General features: G+C 42.1%; 1 protein-coding gene across 1 annotated transcript in view; it reads right to left on the bottom strand.

Annotated features, from left to right (window-relative positions):
• The window catches only part of nfatc2a (nuclear factor of activated T cells 2a), a 156,640-nt gene extending 144,739 nt beyond the window's left edge, over positions 1–11,901 (bottom strand). The window contains exon 1 of the mRNA XM_073061651.1: positions 11,647–11,901. Coding sequence (XP_072917752.1) covers positions 11,647–11,707 — 61 coding nt within the window. The 5' untranslated portion in view covers positions 11,708–11,901. The remainder of the gene's footprint in view (positions 1–11,646) is intronic.
• Positions 11,902–16,933: the final 5,032 nt, after the last annotated feature.

The raw sequence follows: 16,933 nt of genomic DNA, 5'->3' as shown, positions 1-16,933 counted from the left end.
ACCACTGTTTTGGCCGAATCAAATGTAGTAACAAATCAGCATATGGAAGGGAGATGGGTTGACTAGAGCCACCACAACAACCTCTCATCCAGTATCAGTATACCCAAAGAGCTGCTATCAACTATAGGAGGAAAAAACTAGAGGTCCATGAGTGACTCCTCATCAGAGGATCTGAGGTGAAAGAAGTTCAGTAACTATAAATTCCTTGGTGTTATCAAATCAGAGAATCCACCCTGGGACCAGCATATAACTTCATTACCTCTATTCTGAACTGATTTCATAACCTATGGTCCAACGTTCAAGAACTCTGCAAGTGATATATTCAATATTTATTTATTTGCACTGCTTGTCTTCTTTTGCTATTCATTGGTTTGTGTGTACTTTTTCATTGACTCTATTGTATTTCTTTGTTCTGATGTGAATGTCTGCAAGAAAATGTTTCTTAAGGTAGTACATGGTGACATACTGTATACATACTTTGACAATAAATTTACTTTGAACTATGAATCTTCTGTCCAAGATAGCATCTTTCCTGTAATACCACAGGCTCTTATCTTATTTAGCAGCCTCACATGAGGCGCCTTGTCAAAGCCCTTCTGAAAATCCAAGTAAGTAACATCCTCTTACCTTACTTTGTTATTTCCTTAAATAATTCCAACAAATTTGTCAGACAAAATTTCCCTTTGGATCCATGCTTAATTTGACCTATTTTACCATGTGCCTCCAAATGCCCCCCAAAATTTCATCCTTAATAATGGACTCTAACACCTTGTCCAACCACTGAAGCCAGGCTAACTGATCTATGATTTCCTGACTTTTGCCTCACTCCCTGCTTAAAAAGAGTGGAGGAACATTTGCAATTTTCCAGTTCTCCTGAAGCATTCCTGAATCTAGTGTCAGGGGAAAACCTAGTTAGAAACAGGGTCCAGAATAGACGCTATGAACTGTGCTGCTATTAAGAGAGAGAGAGGGAGGTGTCCAGGGCAATGAGAGAGAGAGAGACAGAAACTGCTCGAAAGATTGATGTTATGGTTTCTCTGCCAGCTTGTTTACCGTTTCCCCGAGGTCACTTGCCTGCTTGTAGAGTTCCTGCAGAGAGAGCAGGGCGGAGCAGGTTGATGGACAGCTGGTGTCCAACATGGAGAGATAAAAGCCAGGTCCGCTGTTACACAGACAGACACACCACGAGACATAGGGTTCGGACACTGAATGTGCTTGTGCACCCACAAAAGGCGGGGATTTTGGAGGATCGATTCGGGGAAATCAATCAGTGGCTCACAGTGTGAAAAGGTGCGACCAGTGGGGAATTATTTGTGTGTCCACCCTTGCCTGTGTGATAATTCCACCACTGAAGAACGGTCGTACGTATCATGGTCATAGTCGGTGACCACAGCAGGACTTTGGGAGACAACGGGAAGATCGACGGCATCACCTCTCACCTCTCTCTCTCTCTCCAACGTTACTCAACTAACTACCTTGAACTGAACTGAACTGAACTCTCTTCATCACATCGTAAGACTGTACCCATTTACCTCTAGGATTGAAAGAGCCTAGTTTTGCTCCTATTTCCACACACACACACACACACACACACACACATATGTTTAATATATTTGCATTTATATTACTGTATTGCTTATTTTGGTCTGTGCTACAAAATGTTTATCTGTATACATCAAGAGGTATTATATTCTTATATCAGATACTTTAATCTGTTAAGTGTATCATAAATAAAATTCATTATTCATCAAAAAGATAATTCAGACTGCCAGATTACATATAAATAAGCAAGATTTGTCCTACTGCTTCAGAATTTTAATTGAAATCCTTCATACAATTTACACCCACAAAGCAAAAAGAGTTTCAAAATCTTCATTGATTATGGTAACATTCATGGTTTGAATTAACAACATTTAATTCAGTACTAGATAATGCAATTACATAGTTTAAAGTTTCTTTTTCTCAATTTATTATGCTTCTATTATTGGTATTTGGATGTCCACAACATATATATTGCTCATTTAAGACAATAACCTATAATTATTATCAGGTCAATTTCTATGTCAACAGCAATAATCATTTATCAGTTTAGCCTAGTTAGTTATCATCTAGGTGCTAAAGGGATACTAATTGTTATTTTATTATGACAGCTATTGCCTAAAATCAGAAAGTAATATTGCCTCTGAACTGGAACGTGAAGCACTGTGCTTTTGGGCACTATGTGATTCAATTTCAATGAAAAATCGTTCACGAAGGAAAAAGGTGGAAATAAACTAAGTTCCACAAGACTGTGATTTTCCTTCCTGTGATAATTCAGTTGCTTGGTAATTGATAGAGTCTCGTACTTTTTTCCCCCTACAATGCAGTTGTAGATATTATGGAAAGCTTTAATGGAAAATATGAAATTGCAGTCTAGGTTGGGTTTATTGACACCCACCAATCCACTCTGGACACAGATACATAGAGGAACCCAGATGGGATGCATCCAATGGCATGCATGCTTGAATGCTACTTCCAAGATTTTCCATTCACAAAGTTGATGGGTGATTGTCCTTCATAGAGCTTCAAAATTGAGGCACACCTTTTAGGACAGAGGTATGGAGGAATATTTTTTAGCCAGAGAGTAGTAAATCTGTGAAATGCTATGACACAGACTGTGGTGGAGGCCAAGTCCATGCATATATTTAAGGCGGAAGGTGATCATTTCCTGATCATCAGGGCATCAGAGGATATGGCGAAAAAGCAGGTGTTGAGTGGGATCTGGATTAGCCATGCTGGAATGATGGAGCAGACTTTATGGGCTGAATGGCCAAATTCTGCTCCTATGTCTAATGGACATGTTCAATGAGGAAATAAACAGGGTTACTTTGGAGCTGCAGTTGTTTTGTCAATTCATATTTGTCAGACAATTGACTAAAAAACTCTATAAGCCTTCTATTTAGATCCAAAATGAAGAAAAGCTTTATCCAATACTTAAAGAAGAATTCCTTGAGCAGATGGCAGGACAGGGAGTCCAGCACAGAGATATATACCTTTGATTTATTAAACATACTTACTAATCAAGAAGTCCTCACATGGGCCATCATACACACATTCCTTAATTGGCAATATGCTCACCTGCTGTTGTCCTAGTCCCACCCAACTCAGCTCTACACAAATGCTATCCTTTTGCCATTGCCCTACCTATGTGTGAGCATGAACCAGGATCAGACTTCCCACTTGACACCCAAACTCATGCCTCCTTTTGACACCTCTTCCAAGCTCCCAGAAGACCATTGCACAATTTTCAACTCCATGGGGTGCGTCATTCTACTAATTCTCAATAGCCAGCCTCAGCCCCGATTCACTTACTATCACATTCCTGTGTTGACTTTTCATCTTTTAAACCAATAATTACAAAAGGCTAACTTCAGCAAGAATACCTCATGCCTACAACCAACCAAAAGGTTTTTTTTTTCTTTGGAAGATTACTCAGTAGAATATTAAACTGACATTACAAACTCAGAGATCTGCAGCAGGTTTGCACTGCTAATCTTATACAAGGCACACGACTATAGAACTGACTGTAAAATTTCCAGATCGGGGAATTCCTAGGTTTTGATGTTGGGAATATCTGATATAATTAGATTAATTGTTAAAATGTCAGTGGCTATAGAAAAATGGGTTAAAATTTCATCCTTACATTCACTTCTTTCTATCTTAACGGAACTGAAAATTAGAAACATAGTTCAACTATTATATATTTCATACATATAACCAAGAGCAAATTTCTACCTCTTTATGCTTTAGCATGATGATATCACCAAAATCATTTATTTGCTGTATTTACGTATATGATCCCATAATCTGCTATAATAATGAAACAAACATGAGATTGTGGGCTAATAATGAACATTGATTTCTCGAACTTGCCCCCTCCTCACCATTCCTCCATTCCCGTTTCCCTCTCCCACCTTATCTCCTTACCTGCCCATCACCTCCCTCTAATGCTCTTCCCTTTCTTCCATGGTCTTCTACCCTATCATATCAGATTCTCCCTTCTCCAGCCATTTATCTCTTTCACCAATTTCTCAGCTCTTTACTTCACTCCTCCCCCCTCCCAGTTTCACCTATCACCTACCACCTTGTACTTCTTACTCCCCTTCCCAGCCTTATTGCTCTGACTTCTCATCTATTTTTCCAGTCCTGATAAAGGGTCTCAGCACAAAATGTCAACTGTACTCTTTTCCATAGATGCTGCCCGCCCTGCTGGGTTCCTCCAGCATTTTGTTTGTGTTGCTAACACCGAAACAGATAGGTTATACAGAAGTAACTGTTATTTGTGATCTGCCTCATGAGGAAACTACCTAACCATTGGAGTTTGATGATTTATAATCTCAGATTTGGAGTACATACTAGAATATCATATGTTCTTGGGAAAATCAGGTTGGTGTCGGATCGCAAGAGAGGGAACTTGTTGAACGCCTACAAGATGGCTTTTTAGAGCAGCTTGTGCTTGAGCTATCTTAGATTGGGTGTTGCGCAATAACACAGATCATATTAAGCTGCTTAATGTAAGGGAACCCTAAGGAGGCAGTGATCATAATATGACTGAATTCATACCGCAGTTTGAAGGGAAAAGCATAAGTTACTGTAGCAGTATCACAATGAAATAAAGGGAATTACAGAAGCATGAGAGGGGAGCTTGCCCAGGTGGATTGCAGGGGGATACTGGCTGGTATGACAGCAGAGCAGAGATGGCCAAAGTTTCTGGGAGTAGTTCTCAAAGCTATGTCCCACAGAAGAAGTTGTTTTCAAATGGCAGGGGTCGGCAACCGTGGCTGACAAGGGAAGTTAAGGACTGCATAAGAGCCAAGGAAAGGGCATTTAAGATAGCAAAAGTAAGTTGGCAGTTGAATCATGGGACGCTTTTAAAATCCAACAAAAGGCAACTAAAAAAGCAATAAGAAGATAAAAGTTGAAATATGAGGACAGACTAGCCAATAATACTAGCAGGATACCAAACGCTTTCGCGGTTATATAAAGAGTAAAACAGAGGTGAGAGTTGACATTATGGAAAATGATGCTGGTAAGGTAGTAATGGCAGATGAACTGAATGGGTACTTTGCAACAGTCTTCAACATGGAAGAAGCTAGCAGTATGGTGGAGGTCCATGAGAATCAGGGAGCAGGAGTGAGTGCCATTGCTATTACGAAGGAAAATGTGTGAGGCAAACTCAAAGGTCTTAAGGTGGATATGCCACCTGGACCAGATGGACTATATCCCAGAGCCCTGGGGGAGGTTGTTGAAGAGATAATGGATATATTGGTCATGATCTTTCAAGAACCACTTGTTTCTAGCATGTTCCTGCAGGACTGGAAGATTGCAAATGTCACTCCACTTTTTAAGAAGGGAGGAAAGCAAAAGAAGGGGAACTATAGACCAGTTAGCCTAACCTCAGTTGTTGGAAAAATGATGGAGTCTATTATTAGGGATGAAGTTTTGGGGTACTTGGAGACCAATGATAAAATAAGTCAAAGTCAGCATGGTTTTGGTAAAGGGAAATCTTGCCTGACATAATCTTTTAGAGCTCTTTGAGGAAATAACAAGCAATACGGACAAAGGAGAGGCAGTGGATATCATTTACTTGGATTTTCAGAAGACATTTGATAAGGTGCCACATATGATGCTGCCTAACAAGATAAAATCCTACAGCGTTATAGGGAAGATACTGGCATAGATAGAGGAAGGGCTTACAGGCAGGAAGCAGCAAGCAGGTATAAATGGGGCCTTCTCTGGTTGGCTGCTAGTGACTGCTGGTGTTCCTCAAAGATCTGTATTGGGACTGCTATTTTTTGACATTGTTTGTCAGTGATTTGGATAATGGAATTTATTGCTTTGTGGCAAAGTTTACGGATGAGAGGAAGATAAGTGGAGGGCTAGATAGTGCTGAGGAAGCAATGTGATTGCAGCAGGACTTAGACAAATTGGAAGAATGGGCAATAAAGTGGCAGATAGAATACAGTGTTTGGAAATGTATGATAACGCATTTTGGTAAAAGGAACAATAGTGCAGACTGTTATCTAAATGGGGAGAAGGTTCAAACATCAGAGTTGCAGAGGGACTTAGGAGTCCTTGTGCAAGACGTCCATAAGGTTAATCTATAGGTTGAGTCTGTGGTAAAGAAGGGAAATGCAATTTTTAACATTTATTTAAAGGGAATAGAATAAAAAAACAAGGAGAAAATGCTGAGCCTTTATAAGACACTGGTCAGGCCGCACTTGGTGTATTGTCAACTGTTTTGGGCCCCATATGTCAGAAAGGATGTGTTGTCATTGGAGAGAGTCCGGAGGAGCTTTATGAGGATGATTCCAGGAATGAATGGATTAAAATAGGAGTGTTTAATAGCTTTGGAACTATACTTACTGGAATTTAGAAGAAGGCAGGTGGGATCTTATTGAAATCTACTTAATGTTGAAAGGACTAGATAGGGTGGATGTGTAGAGGATATTTCCTATGGTGGGGTTATCCAGAACCAGACAGCACAGCCTCAAAATTGAGGGGCAACCTTCTCGAACAGAGGTAAGGAGGAATTTGTGTAGCCAGAGCATAGTAAATCTGTGGAATGCTCTGCCGCAGACTGCGGTGGAGGCCAAGTCTGTGCGGATATTTAAGGCAGAAGTTGATCATTTCCTGATCGATCAGGGCATCAAAGAATATGGCGAGAAGGTGTGGTCAGCCATGATGGAATGGCGGAGCAGACGTGATGTGCTGAATGGCCTAATTCTGCTCCGATGTCTTATGGCCGTATAGTCTACAGCATGAAAATAGGTCCTTCATCCCATCTAGTCCATACAGGTCATCTACCTAGTCCAATCTACCTGTACTGAGACCACAGACCTCCATACCTCTCTCATCCATGTTCAATCCAAACTTCTCAAAAATGTTACAACTGAATTGCAATTTAAATTGAACATGTGGGTTGGTAGATTAGTTGGCCTGGGTAAATTGCCCCGGTATCCCAGTGAATTATATAGTCTGCTGGGGGGGGGGGGAGGGAGCAGGGGTTGTTGTGAATGAAAGAGAGTTTTTTTTAAACGTTTTAGTGTTTGAATGGACAGCATAGACTTAGAACTTTAGAATCACAGAGCACCGAATCAGACATTTTGGCCCAATAGGTTCATGAAGACCAGGATTCCCATCCAGGCTAGTCCCATTTGCTCGAGTTTGGCCCACATCTCTCTAACCTCCTATCCATGCATCTGTCCAAGTACCTTCTAAATGCTGTTACTGTCCTGCCCCTCACATAAGTTTCAGAGTGATATCCTGGAGTCACATTTGCTCCCTGTTATGATAGCAGACTGGTCAGAGAGCAAGAAATTATAATTGTGATAGTGATATCAGTTTCTGCTCATGAAGTCATCGACAGCCAGAAGGGTCAGCATACAAGAAGGAATACACTTTGGAGTCTCGCACTGAATAAAGTTTTGGCATACATGGATTTCCATACATTTCCCTAATACTTACTTTGGACTTTAGAAAAGATTTATTTTATTTAAACTGCATATATTGGGCCATTTTCTGTTTCCTTTGGAATAGTTTATTGTGTCTTTTTATTTATTCCCTCTTTTTTTTGGCCTGGTGGTGGAGCTGGAATTCTGGATACTTGCATCCTGCTGTCAAAACTCACTGAAATTAGTGTCTAGGAGGCAACAGGGAGTTTGGCAAGTGTCAGAGAGAGGCATTTGCTTCGGTGTCAGGTGGGAGGACTGATCCTGGTTCAGGCTGAAGATGAACTTTGGGTGGTGGTTGAGTTGGGTGGAATTAGGACTAAGGTGAGAAGGGTGTGAAGTGGAGTTTGCAAATTAGGGGAAGAATGGAGTGAAGATCTCTTGTGGTGTAATATGGTTCATTCACAAGTACTATCGGAATAGCTTCAACTGTTAAAGTTCAAGAGTAACTTGAGGCAGGCAATACACACTGCTTTGCCTGTTTTAAACTCAATGAGGGATGCTACAGTTTCTAGAGCAACCAATCAGTGAGTGAGCTCATAAAATCTTATAACATAGGAGCAGAATTGAGCCATTTGGTCCATTGAATCTGCTCCACCATTGCATCATGTAAACACCACACAAACCTAATCGCTGTGATACTAAGCACTTGCAGGGTTCTACTGTTGCTATGGTTTTTACTTAATTCTCTTCACCTCTTTATACAATCTCCCCTCTAACTTTCAGTCAAGATGAAGGATCCCAGCCCAAAATGTTGATAGTCTATTTCCCTCCACAGTTGCTGCCTGCCCCACTGAACTTCTCCACATCTTGGATTTGCTCTGGATTCCAGAATTTGTCTTGTGTCTCCAGCCTACCATCAGTCTCATCTGATTTATGCTAATCTTTACATTGAAGTAAAAGGGAGATCACAATTTCAACTGATGTACATGTGCCAAGAAGGAGTTAAATCTGCTGAAGTTAACCTTTGCATTAATTATCTAGTGATTCTTGCTGACTAAATAAGAATCTCATACCTAAGCGGGCTTTCCCAATATTTTTTCTCTCCTGGAGCCAAGGGGCCACACAAAGGCAAAACATTCTGTAGTTCATTGTTCCAAAAATCTCCACCCATTTCTGTAATTTTAGCATCTATCCAACTGTATGACACATCTGCCCACATAAATCTGGGTGGTTGCTTAGAATAAGGCTGCAAGCATTACATCCATCATCATTACTGCTTTAACAAAACTAGCCTCGAGTCATCACTATATGGAACAAGAATCCGGTGTCATCAGGTGACAGAAAGTTGAGAGATAATGCACCAAACAAAGAGACAAATTACTGCCCCTATTGTGCTGGCTTCCCATCTTCAATTAATCCTATCTTAATCATGCAAAATAATGCACTCACACTCCACTGTTCGAGCACTTACATCACATACAGTCCTCTCACGTGTCCTGGCAACACAAATAAACTAAAAAGAACTGGAATCATGTACAGTACATATTGAATAGTTTCTGCAGACTTACTGGTGAAAAGTTTCTGTAAATTTGTTTGTACTTTAAAAGAAGCGTATATAGTTTACATAAGGCCTAGATAGAGTGAACGTGTACTGAAGAGGATGTTTCCTATAGAGAATGAGTCTCGGACCAGAGGACACAACCTCGGAATACAAGGACATCCCTTTAGAACAGAGATCAGGTGGAGATTCTTGTTGGCATTCACAGTAAATATAAACAATGTAAAATCCAAATGAGAGTAATAGATAAACAACCAATGTGCAAAAGATGAGACACAACACACACAAAATGCTAGAGGAACTCAGCAGGCAAGGCAGCATCTATGGAAAAGAGTATAGTCGGCATTTGGGAAAGAAACCTTTCATTGGGACTGGAGAAAAGTAAGATAAAATGTCAGAGTTAGAAGATGGGGGGAGGGGAGAAGAAACACAAGGTGATAGGTGAAACCGAGGGGGAGGGAGGTGAAGTAACGAGCTGGGAAGTTGATAGGTAAAGGAGATACAAGGCTGGAAAAGGAGGAATCTGATAGGTGAGGACAGAAGGACAGAAGGTCATGGAAGAAAGGGAAGGGGAGGAGCACCTGAGGGAGGTGATGGCCAGGTAAGGAGATAAGGTGAGAGAGGGAAAAGGGAATGGGGAATGGTGAAAGGGGGAGGGGCAATACCCGAAGTCTGAGAAATCAATGTTCGTGCCATCAGGTTGGAGTTGTTCCTCCACTGCGACAGGAGAGGAGGCCACGGACTAACGTGTCCAAATGGGAATGGGAAATGGAACTGAAACGGGTGGCCACTGGGAGATCCTACTTATCCTGGCGGACGGGGTGGAGGTGCTCGGCAAAGCAGTCTCCCAATCTATGTCGGGTCTCACCCAGGCCACACCAGGAGCACTGGATACAGGAGATAACCCCAACAGACTCCCAGTGAGGTGTTGCCTCACCTGGAAGGACTGTTCAGGGCCCTGAATGGATGTGAGGGAGGAGCTGTAAGGGCAGGTGTAGCATTTGTTCAGCTTGCAAGTGCCAGGTGGGATAAGATGACAAACTGAGCAAATACCAAAATAATAACAATAAGAATAATATATAAGCAATAAATATTGAGAACATGAGCTTAAGAGTCCTTATAAGTGAGTCCATAGTTCAGAGCTGCGTGAGTCTCCCCTGGTTCTACAGCCTGATGGTTGGGGTAATAACTGTTCCTGAACCTGCTGGTGTGGGACCTGAGGTTCCTGTACCTCCTTCCTGATGGCAGGAAGAGAGCATGACCTGGATGATGGGGTATAATAAATCAACCATGATGGAATGGCATAGCAGACCCAGTGGGCTGAATGGCCTGATTCGGCTCCTATATCTTATGGACTTATGATTTTAACAAATGAAGGTGTTTTCCTATTTGTGAATGAGACTCGTATCAATCTGTAGAATAATTATTGGGTTTTACTTGCAAGAGAAATTGTTGATAGGTTTTTCATTTTATAGGGCTTTTCAAATGCGTCACTCACTTTGAAAATCACATTGCTGCTGTTGTTAGTCAAGGACTGTACGGCAACAGAATTCAAAGGGTTAATGAACATTTGTCTAGAAGGCGGCGATTAGTGGGGAGGCATATTTTCAAGGATTTACAAAAAACGGTGCCCAGTTAGACGCGCAGCCAGAGTAAGAGAGGATCAGGGAGTGTGAATGAGTCAGAGGATCTGAGGGAGGGGGACTGACAGACGGGGTGAGAATGACACGGGGAACCTGAAGGCGGAATGTGAGAGATTGCGGAATCAAAGGAGGACTGGGGACGGAGCGTGTAGGGGAGGGAGGGAGGGGGAGAGAGAAACTGAGGAACAGTCAGTGCGGGAGAAGCCACGGATTGGACAAGGTCGAAGTTATGACAGCCACCACCCACCACGTTGCCGGCAGCCACGCTGAAAAAAAAGTTGGAGCAGTGAAAGTGAGCAACAGATTGAGTCCCAGTGGTTTCACTGTGAGAGACACCACACATTTTTGTCCAAGCCCATATATCAAAATAAATTCATTGGTAAGTAAGCAAATATCTATAGAAAAAAAATAACAATTCCTGTGCGTGGAAACATAACAACCCGACCAAGCAATGTGCATAAAGTGCAGATGTCCGGAGACGGCGACGCTATTTGGTGCGGGCACCTTTATTTTTTTCTTTCCGATGGTGTCAGGCACATACTATTTCTTTACCTAGTTTCACGAAAGCTGCTAGTTCTATACATTCTACGCGGTCCCACTGAAAGGAGCCGGGGCGTCTGCAGTGAGTAGCCTCACGTCAGCACTGCCTAGGAAGGCTCCACATCTGGAACTTCTTACAGATGTTTCCAAAATGTGCAGTTGCATAATTAAACCGACAGTTACAAAAACTTCCGTTACATTTCATATATACTGTATTTAGCAGGCTAATAAATAGTTTGCATTTTAAAACTTATCTTAATTTTGAGTGCGCAGAAAATGGTATATTCGAAACTCATTCATCGTCTTATTGAAAATAATATTTCCATTCAATGCAAGATGATATCACGTTATAACAACATTCGCATTACTGTCATTGCCAGATTTCTATATTTAAAATACTTTGAAGATTTTAATTAATTTTAGAGTTTCAAAAAAATACAGAATACAATTTATTCCAGACAAGGGCCCATACCTTGATCCATAGATCTCATGATGTGATAGGGCACCACTCTGCATGCAGCTTCTCTGAACATTTGCAGGCAGATCTGTTAGCATCAGTGTCTCAAGCTGAGCTTTGAGTTGCGGATAAGAGTTTCTGTTGTGTATGCAGTGCAGGAGCAATCCAACAGTGCAGTCGAGTCCCGAGCTTTCCATGCAATGCACTGACTTTCTTCTGTCCTAGATCTTACTCACTACAGAAAGAAAACGCCACTTCCTTCCCAAGGATCAGAGTGTTTATAGTTTCGCTCCAGTAAAATAACGGGATTCCCTCTGTGTTTCCTCCTGTTTAGTCCGTTGCCCTGACCACCCTGGCACCCGTCCCGAGACTGAACTAAGGGGTTTCCTGCAAACTCGTAACTCCGGAATCCATTACGTCGCCACTGATAAATGCCAAAGAATTTTTTGTGGGTTTCTTATTCAGAAATACAAGTACTTCATTGTCAAATATATTTCTCATCTGAAGAACAAAGAAATTAGAAGGCATTTTAAAAAGGCCAGTCATATACAATTTAATAGACCGTGTCTTCCAATTGGAATTTGGAAGATATCGCCTTCCCTTTTACACAAATCTTTTATTTGCGCATATATTCATATACCTCTCCCCTTTCTAACACACGTTTTTATATTATTTTACCCTCCTCTGAATAAATTCTGATGTCATCTTTTTAAACTTTGCAGATTGTAGACATTTTGAACAACATGTTGAACCCCAGGAGATGGTTTGAGGAAAGAGAAAAAAATAATCATACATCGCAAGTCTTTCATTTAGGAGAGAATAGATGGGCCTGAATTTTGTTTCTAAAGAAAATGGAGCATTAGAAGCACAGAGGAGATGTCAGGGATGAGGGTTTTTTTTACGCAGAGAGTGGTGAGTGCGTGGAATGGGCTGCCAGTGGTGGAGGCGGATACCACAGGGTCTTTTAAGAGTCTCTGGGATAGGTACATGGAGCTTAGAAAAACAGAAGTCTACGGGTAACCCTAGGTAATTTCTAAGGTAAGGACATGTTCGGCACAGCTTTGTGGGCCGAAGGGCCTGTATTGCGCTGTAGACTTTCTATGTTTCTATTATTAGAGACATTACGATCCAAGCAGATTTAAATCCAATACACTGATTTAAAGGAAAATGCAGAATGTATAATTTGGACTAAAAGCCCAAGACTAAAGGGAGTGAATATTTGCTTGAACTCTGTTTCAAAAGCGAAATTTGGTGTGGGGATTGAACTAAAGATCGACAAGAAGAGATTGGGAATAAGCAGGACAATTTAAGACTGGGAAGATTTAAGAGGCAGCTGCCACAGGTCCTGGCACTGTTACCCTTGCTATTATCAAGCTACATAGATAATACAGATGAGGGATCCAAGTAAAACATTCAATTTTACTTTATTGGCAGTGAGAGGAGGGTGTAGAGAAGCATTTAGAGTACAGATAATCTAAGCAAATGTGCAAGGACATGAAGTTGGAAGCTAATTGCATTTGCTGTTGGAAAGAGAGACAGTGGGCGTTGTTTACTTGGATTTTTAGAAGGCCTTTGACAAGGTGCAGCAGTGAAGCTACTGAAACAAGATAAGAGCCTATGGTATTACAGGAAAGACACTAGCGTGGCAGATGATTGGCTGACTGGCAGAAGGCAAAGAATGAGAATAAAGAAGGCCTTTCCTGATTGGTTGCCAGAGAATAGCCTCACAGGGGTCAGTTTTGGGACCCTTTCTTTTCACATTAAATGTCAATAATTTGGATGACGGAATTGATGGCTTTGTGGCCAAGATATAAAGGCAGGGGGAGGGGGAGATAGCGTTGAGGAAGCAGGATGTCCGCAGGAGCACTGAAGCAGGAGAATGAGCAAAAAAGCAGCAGGTTGTTGGTCCAAGAGCTCTGAAAAAAAAAGGAAAATTATATTTGGGTTTAATCCATCGTTAACTATTATTCTGATAAAATGGTGGCACATTTGGACACAACAGCCTCTCAGAGGCAAACAAAGGTGTTCTTTGTTAAATGCATTTTTTATGATCGCAAGATTATACTGGACTCCAGTGGCTTCAGGTTAGCAGGTCTACTGCATCAGTGAGCTGCTCATTGATCAAAGGAGCCGACCGATGAGGTGGCCAGCAGGTCAGAGAAGGAGCTGGCATACTCGAAAGCATCAGAGTTGGTGTATGACGGCGGCGTGCAGTGAAATGGAGAGTGGCTGTCTTGATTATTTCTCTTGCAATCACAACACCCTGTTGGATATCAATGAAGTAAGATGCCACAGGCCTGGTTCCCTTTTTTTGATGATGAGACAGGCATAGCCTCAGTTGTAGCGAGAACTGGGCCCCACGCCTCAGGTTTGCCTGCTGCTGCAGTCCAGGTGAGGAGATGGTGTAGTGTGATATCCATGCACAGCTGGGGACTGGCGCCTCCCATTGGTGCTGACATCCAGTATTCGATCAGTGGAATGACAGGCTGGATTACTGGAAACTGTACCATCAATTTGTGGGGCATGTCGTTCAGGGTCATGGACTATTTATGTGTTTTCTTGCATGACTATATAAGTGTATTCTTTTTCTCACTATTTTGAATGTGCTGCACTTTGGCCGCAAAGAGGAATGCTGTCTCATTCAGCTGTATCCATGTATGGTTGAAAGGTCATTAAATTTGTTTTGATTTGATTGTGATTATTCAATGTTATCAAAAAGTTAAATTATTAGTTATTCTCATGTTTGTGTTTTGTGAATTAGTAGTTGTATTTGTTTAATAATGTTTACATTTAATAATGTGTATTGGCTATATAGTACTTCAGATTGCGCAAGATGTTGTGTACTCCAAGTTCAGCTTTTGAAAGTCTGTCTTGCAAAAATTGAAATAAAGTTTGGCACATGTGCTGAATTTTGGTGATTTAAAATATTATTTAAGGAGTTGTGGAAATACTGATTAGTCATTCGGTTTGCAAAATCACTTAAAACATTACATGCCAGTCCTCACAGGCAGGCACCGCCTAGTCTTCACCCAGCCATTAGGAGTCCACCCTTCATGTCCAACTCATCACCAGCAGCCTTTTTAAACCCAGCTCTACTCCACAGTACTTTTCACCCATTGAACCAGCCAGCCTCAAAAGTTGCTCCAAGCCTTCAGTTACCTTGTTGCCTGTGAGTTTAGTATCTGTTCTCCCTTGTTTTATGGCCTCTCATGCCTTATTATTTTGCAGTTGATTATTAAATTTTTGCTTACTGTTAATTCATCTCTGCAGCTTTTGTTCTGTGTCAAACCACCAATTGACCCAGCAGAGTACACTCACTTAAGAAAGTTGTCCATCAACATAAACACACAATCTAGAAGCAGCAGCAAGCAACCTACCATCTGCTCGCCACTCTCGTCCAACTCTCCATCTCAATACAAGAACCCCAGAACAGTCAACCTCTTCCCTCTGAGCCCTGGATACTGGTGCTCAAGTGCATTGGTGGATCCCCAACCCAATCCTCCCAGTGCATCTTACACTCTGAGCTCCTGACAACTCTGTATTCTACTGACCGAGCCAAGATTGCCTTCATCATCTCTCTCGTGAATGGGTGAGCTCTGACCTGGACCGCCACTAACTAGGACAATAAAACCACCACTTGCAATAAATATGAGGAATTCACCACTGAGATGTGCTGGGTTTTTGACCATCTGGGAAGTGGAAGGAGTGCAGCAGATCAGATACTTTACTTGATTCAAGGCTCATGCTCAATGCCGCATAACACTGTGAAATTCAGAAGCCTTTTGGTGGAGTGCAGCTGGAGCAAGAAGCGCTGCTGGTCTGTTACCATCACGGTCTCTCAGAGCATTTGAAAGATGACCACCAACCTATGAGGCCTCATCACTCTGGCTCGTCACTAAGCATCTCATGAAACAACACACCGGATCATCAGGCACAACCCCAGTTCCATTTACAGACCACTTCAGGTGGCAGAACTTTCATTATCAATGCCTTCCAAACCCATACAGTTAGGATGAGCTCCCTTAACCACTCCCTCTCCACTCCCCAAGTTACTAGTATGATGTCACTGATCACCCATCCATCTAATGCCCATTGCATACAAAAAAACAGCACCACCAGGCTGAAACAAGGGGCCTTCAATCTCCCTGGACTTCTGTTCCAGCACCTGAGCCTGACTCACTCTCTCTGTCCTACACCATGTCCTAACAACTGTGCGCACACAGGAGACACTGGAGGATTCCAGATTCCAACTTTCTGGACCAGACTTTGTATGTTCCCTACTGAACCTATATTTCACCCCTTTCACATCACGGCCATTGACAGATGTCCTTGGGGTCTGGGTAAGCACACAGAGCATCGAAGAGCACCACTGGTACTTTCAATTCCCTTGATTTACTCACTCAACAATCCTCTCACTTTGGGTACCCCTGATCATGATGCTCACCTCACCTGATCATCCAATTCACTGCTGAGTTGGGGACTCAACTGCCAGCCCAGCTACCTGCAACCTCAGCTGACTTTAGCCTGTAACTCCATGGAGATGGAGCAAACACTTGACCTTACAAAACTCCAACAACGGCTTAGCCATCACCTCCAGTAAAAGGGAGGCTGCTACCCTGCCATCTCACAGACCACACGACTACATGAACAACCTCCTTTCGAGTGGTAGCCCTCCCTGAGGACACCTGTTCTCTCTCTCTCTCTCCCCACGAGAGACACAAAAACCCATGAGTGACTGCATCACTGAATTTGTACAGCATGGATTCATTTGACCATGGTGCAGGCTTCTTTTTTTGTCAAAAAGAAATATGGGGATCTTTGTCCTTGTATCAACTACATGGATTCAACAAAATCACCATTAAGAACCGCTACCATCTCACCTTGGTGCATTCAAAACACTCTGTGGGGCCCAGCTCTTCACCATTCTGGATCTATGGAGTGCATACAGTCTGATCCACAAATCACCAGGAGAATGAGTGGAAGACAGTGTTCATAACACCCAATGACCACTACGAACACTTAAGGATGTTCTTTGGACTTTCCAACAATCCAGACATTTTTTAGCCTCCAAGACAGACTACAACAGGTATGTATTCACATCCTTGACGACATCCTCATCTTCTCCAGTGACTCCTAAGAACACATCTGGTACATCTGTTCAGTCCTTCAATGTCTCCTCAAAAATGAGTTATCTGCAAGTTAAAGAAATTCCAGGTCCATACCCTGGTCATTTCCTTCCTGGGTTATGTCCTTTCACCCTAAGGTATAACCATGGACCCAGAAAAAGTGTGCACTGTCATTG

This window comes from Hemitrygon akajei, chromosome 11 (genome assembly GCF_048418815.1).
Source record: "Hemitrygon akajei chromosome 11, sHemAka1.3, whole genome shotgun sequence".
Classification (NCBI taxonomy): domain Eukaryota; kingdom Metazoa; phylum Chordata; class Chondrichthyes; order Myliobatiformes; family Dasyatidae; genus Hemitrygon; species Hemitrygon akajei.
This window is presented reverse-complemented; position numbering and strand designations above follow the sequence as displayed.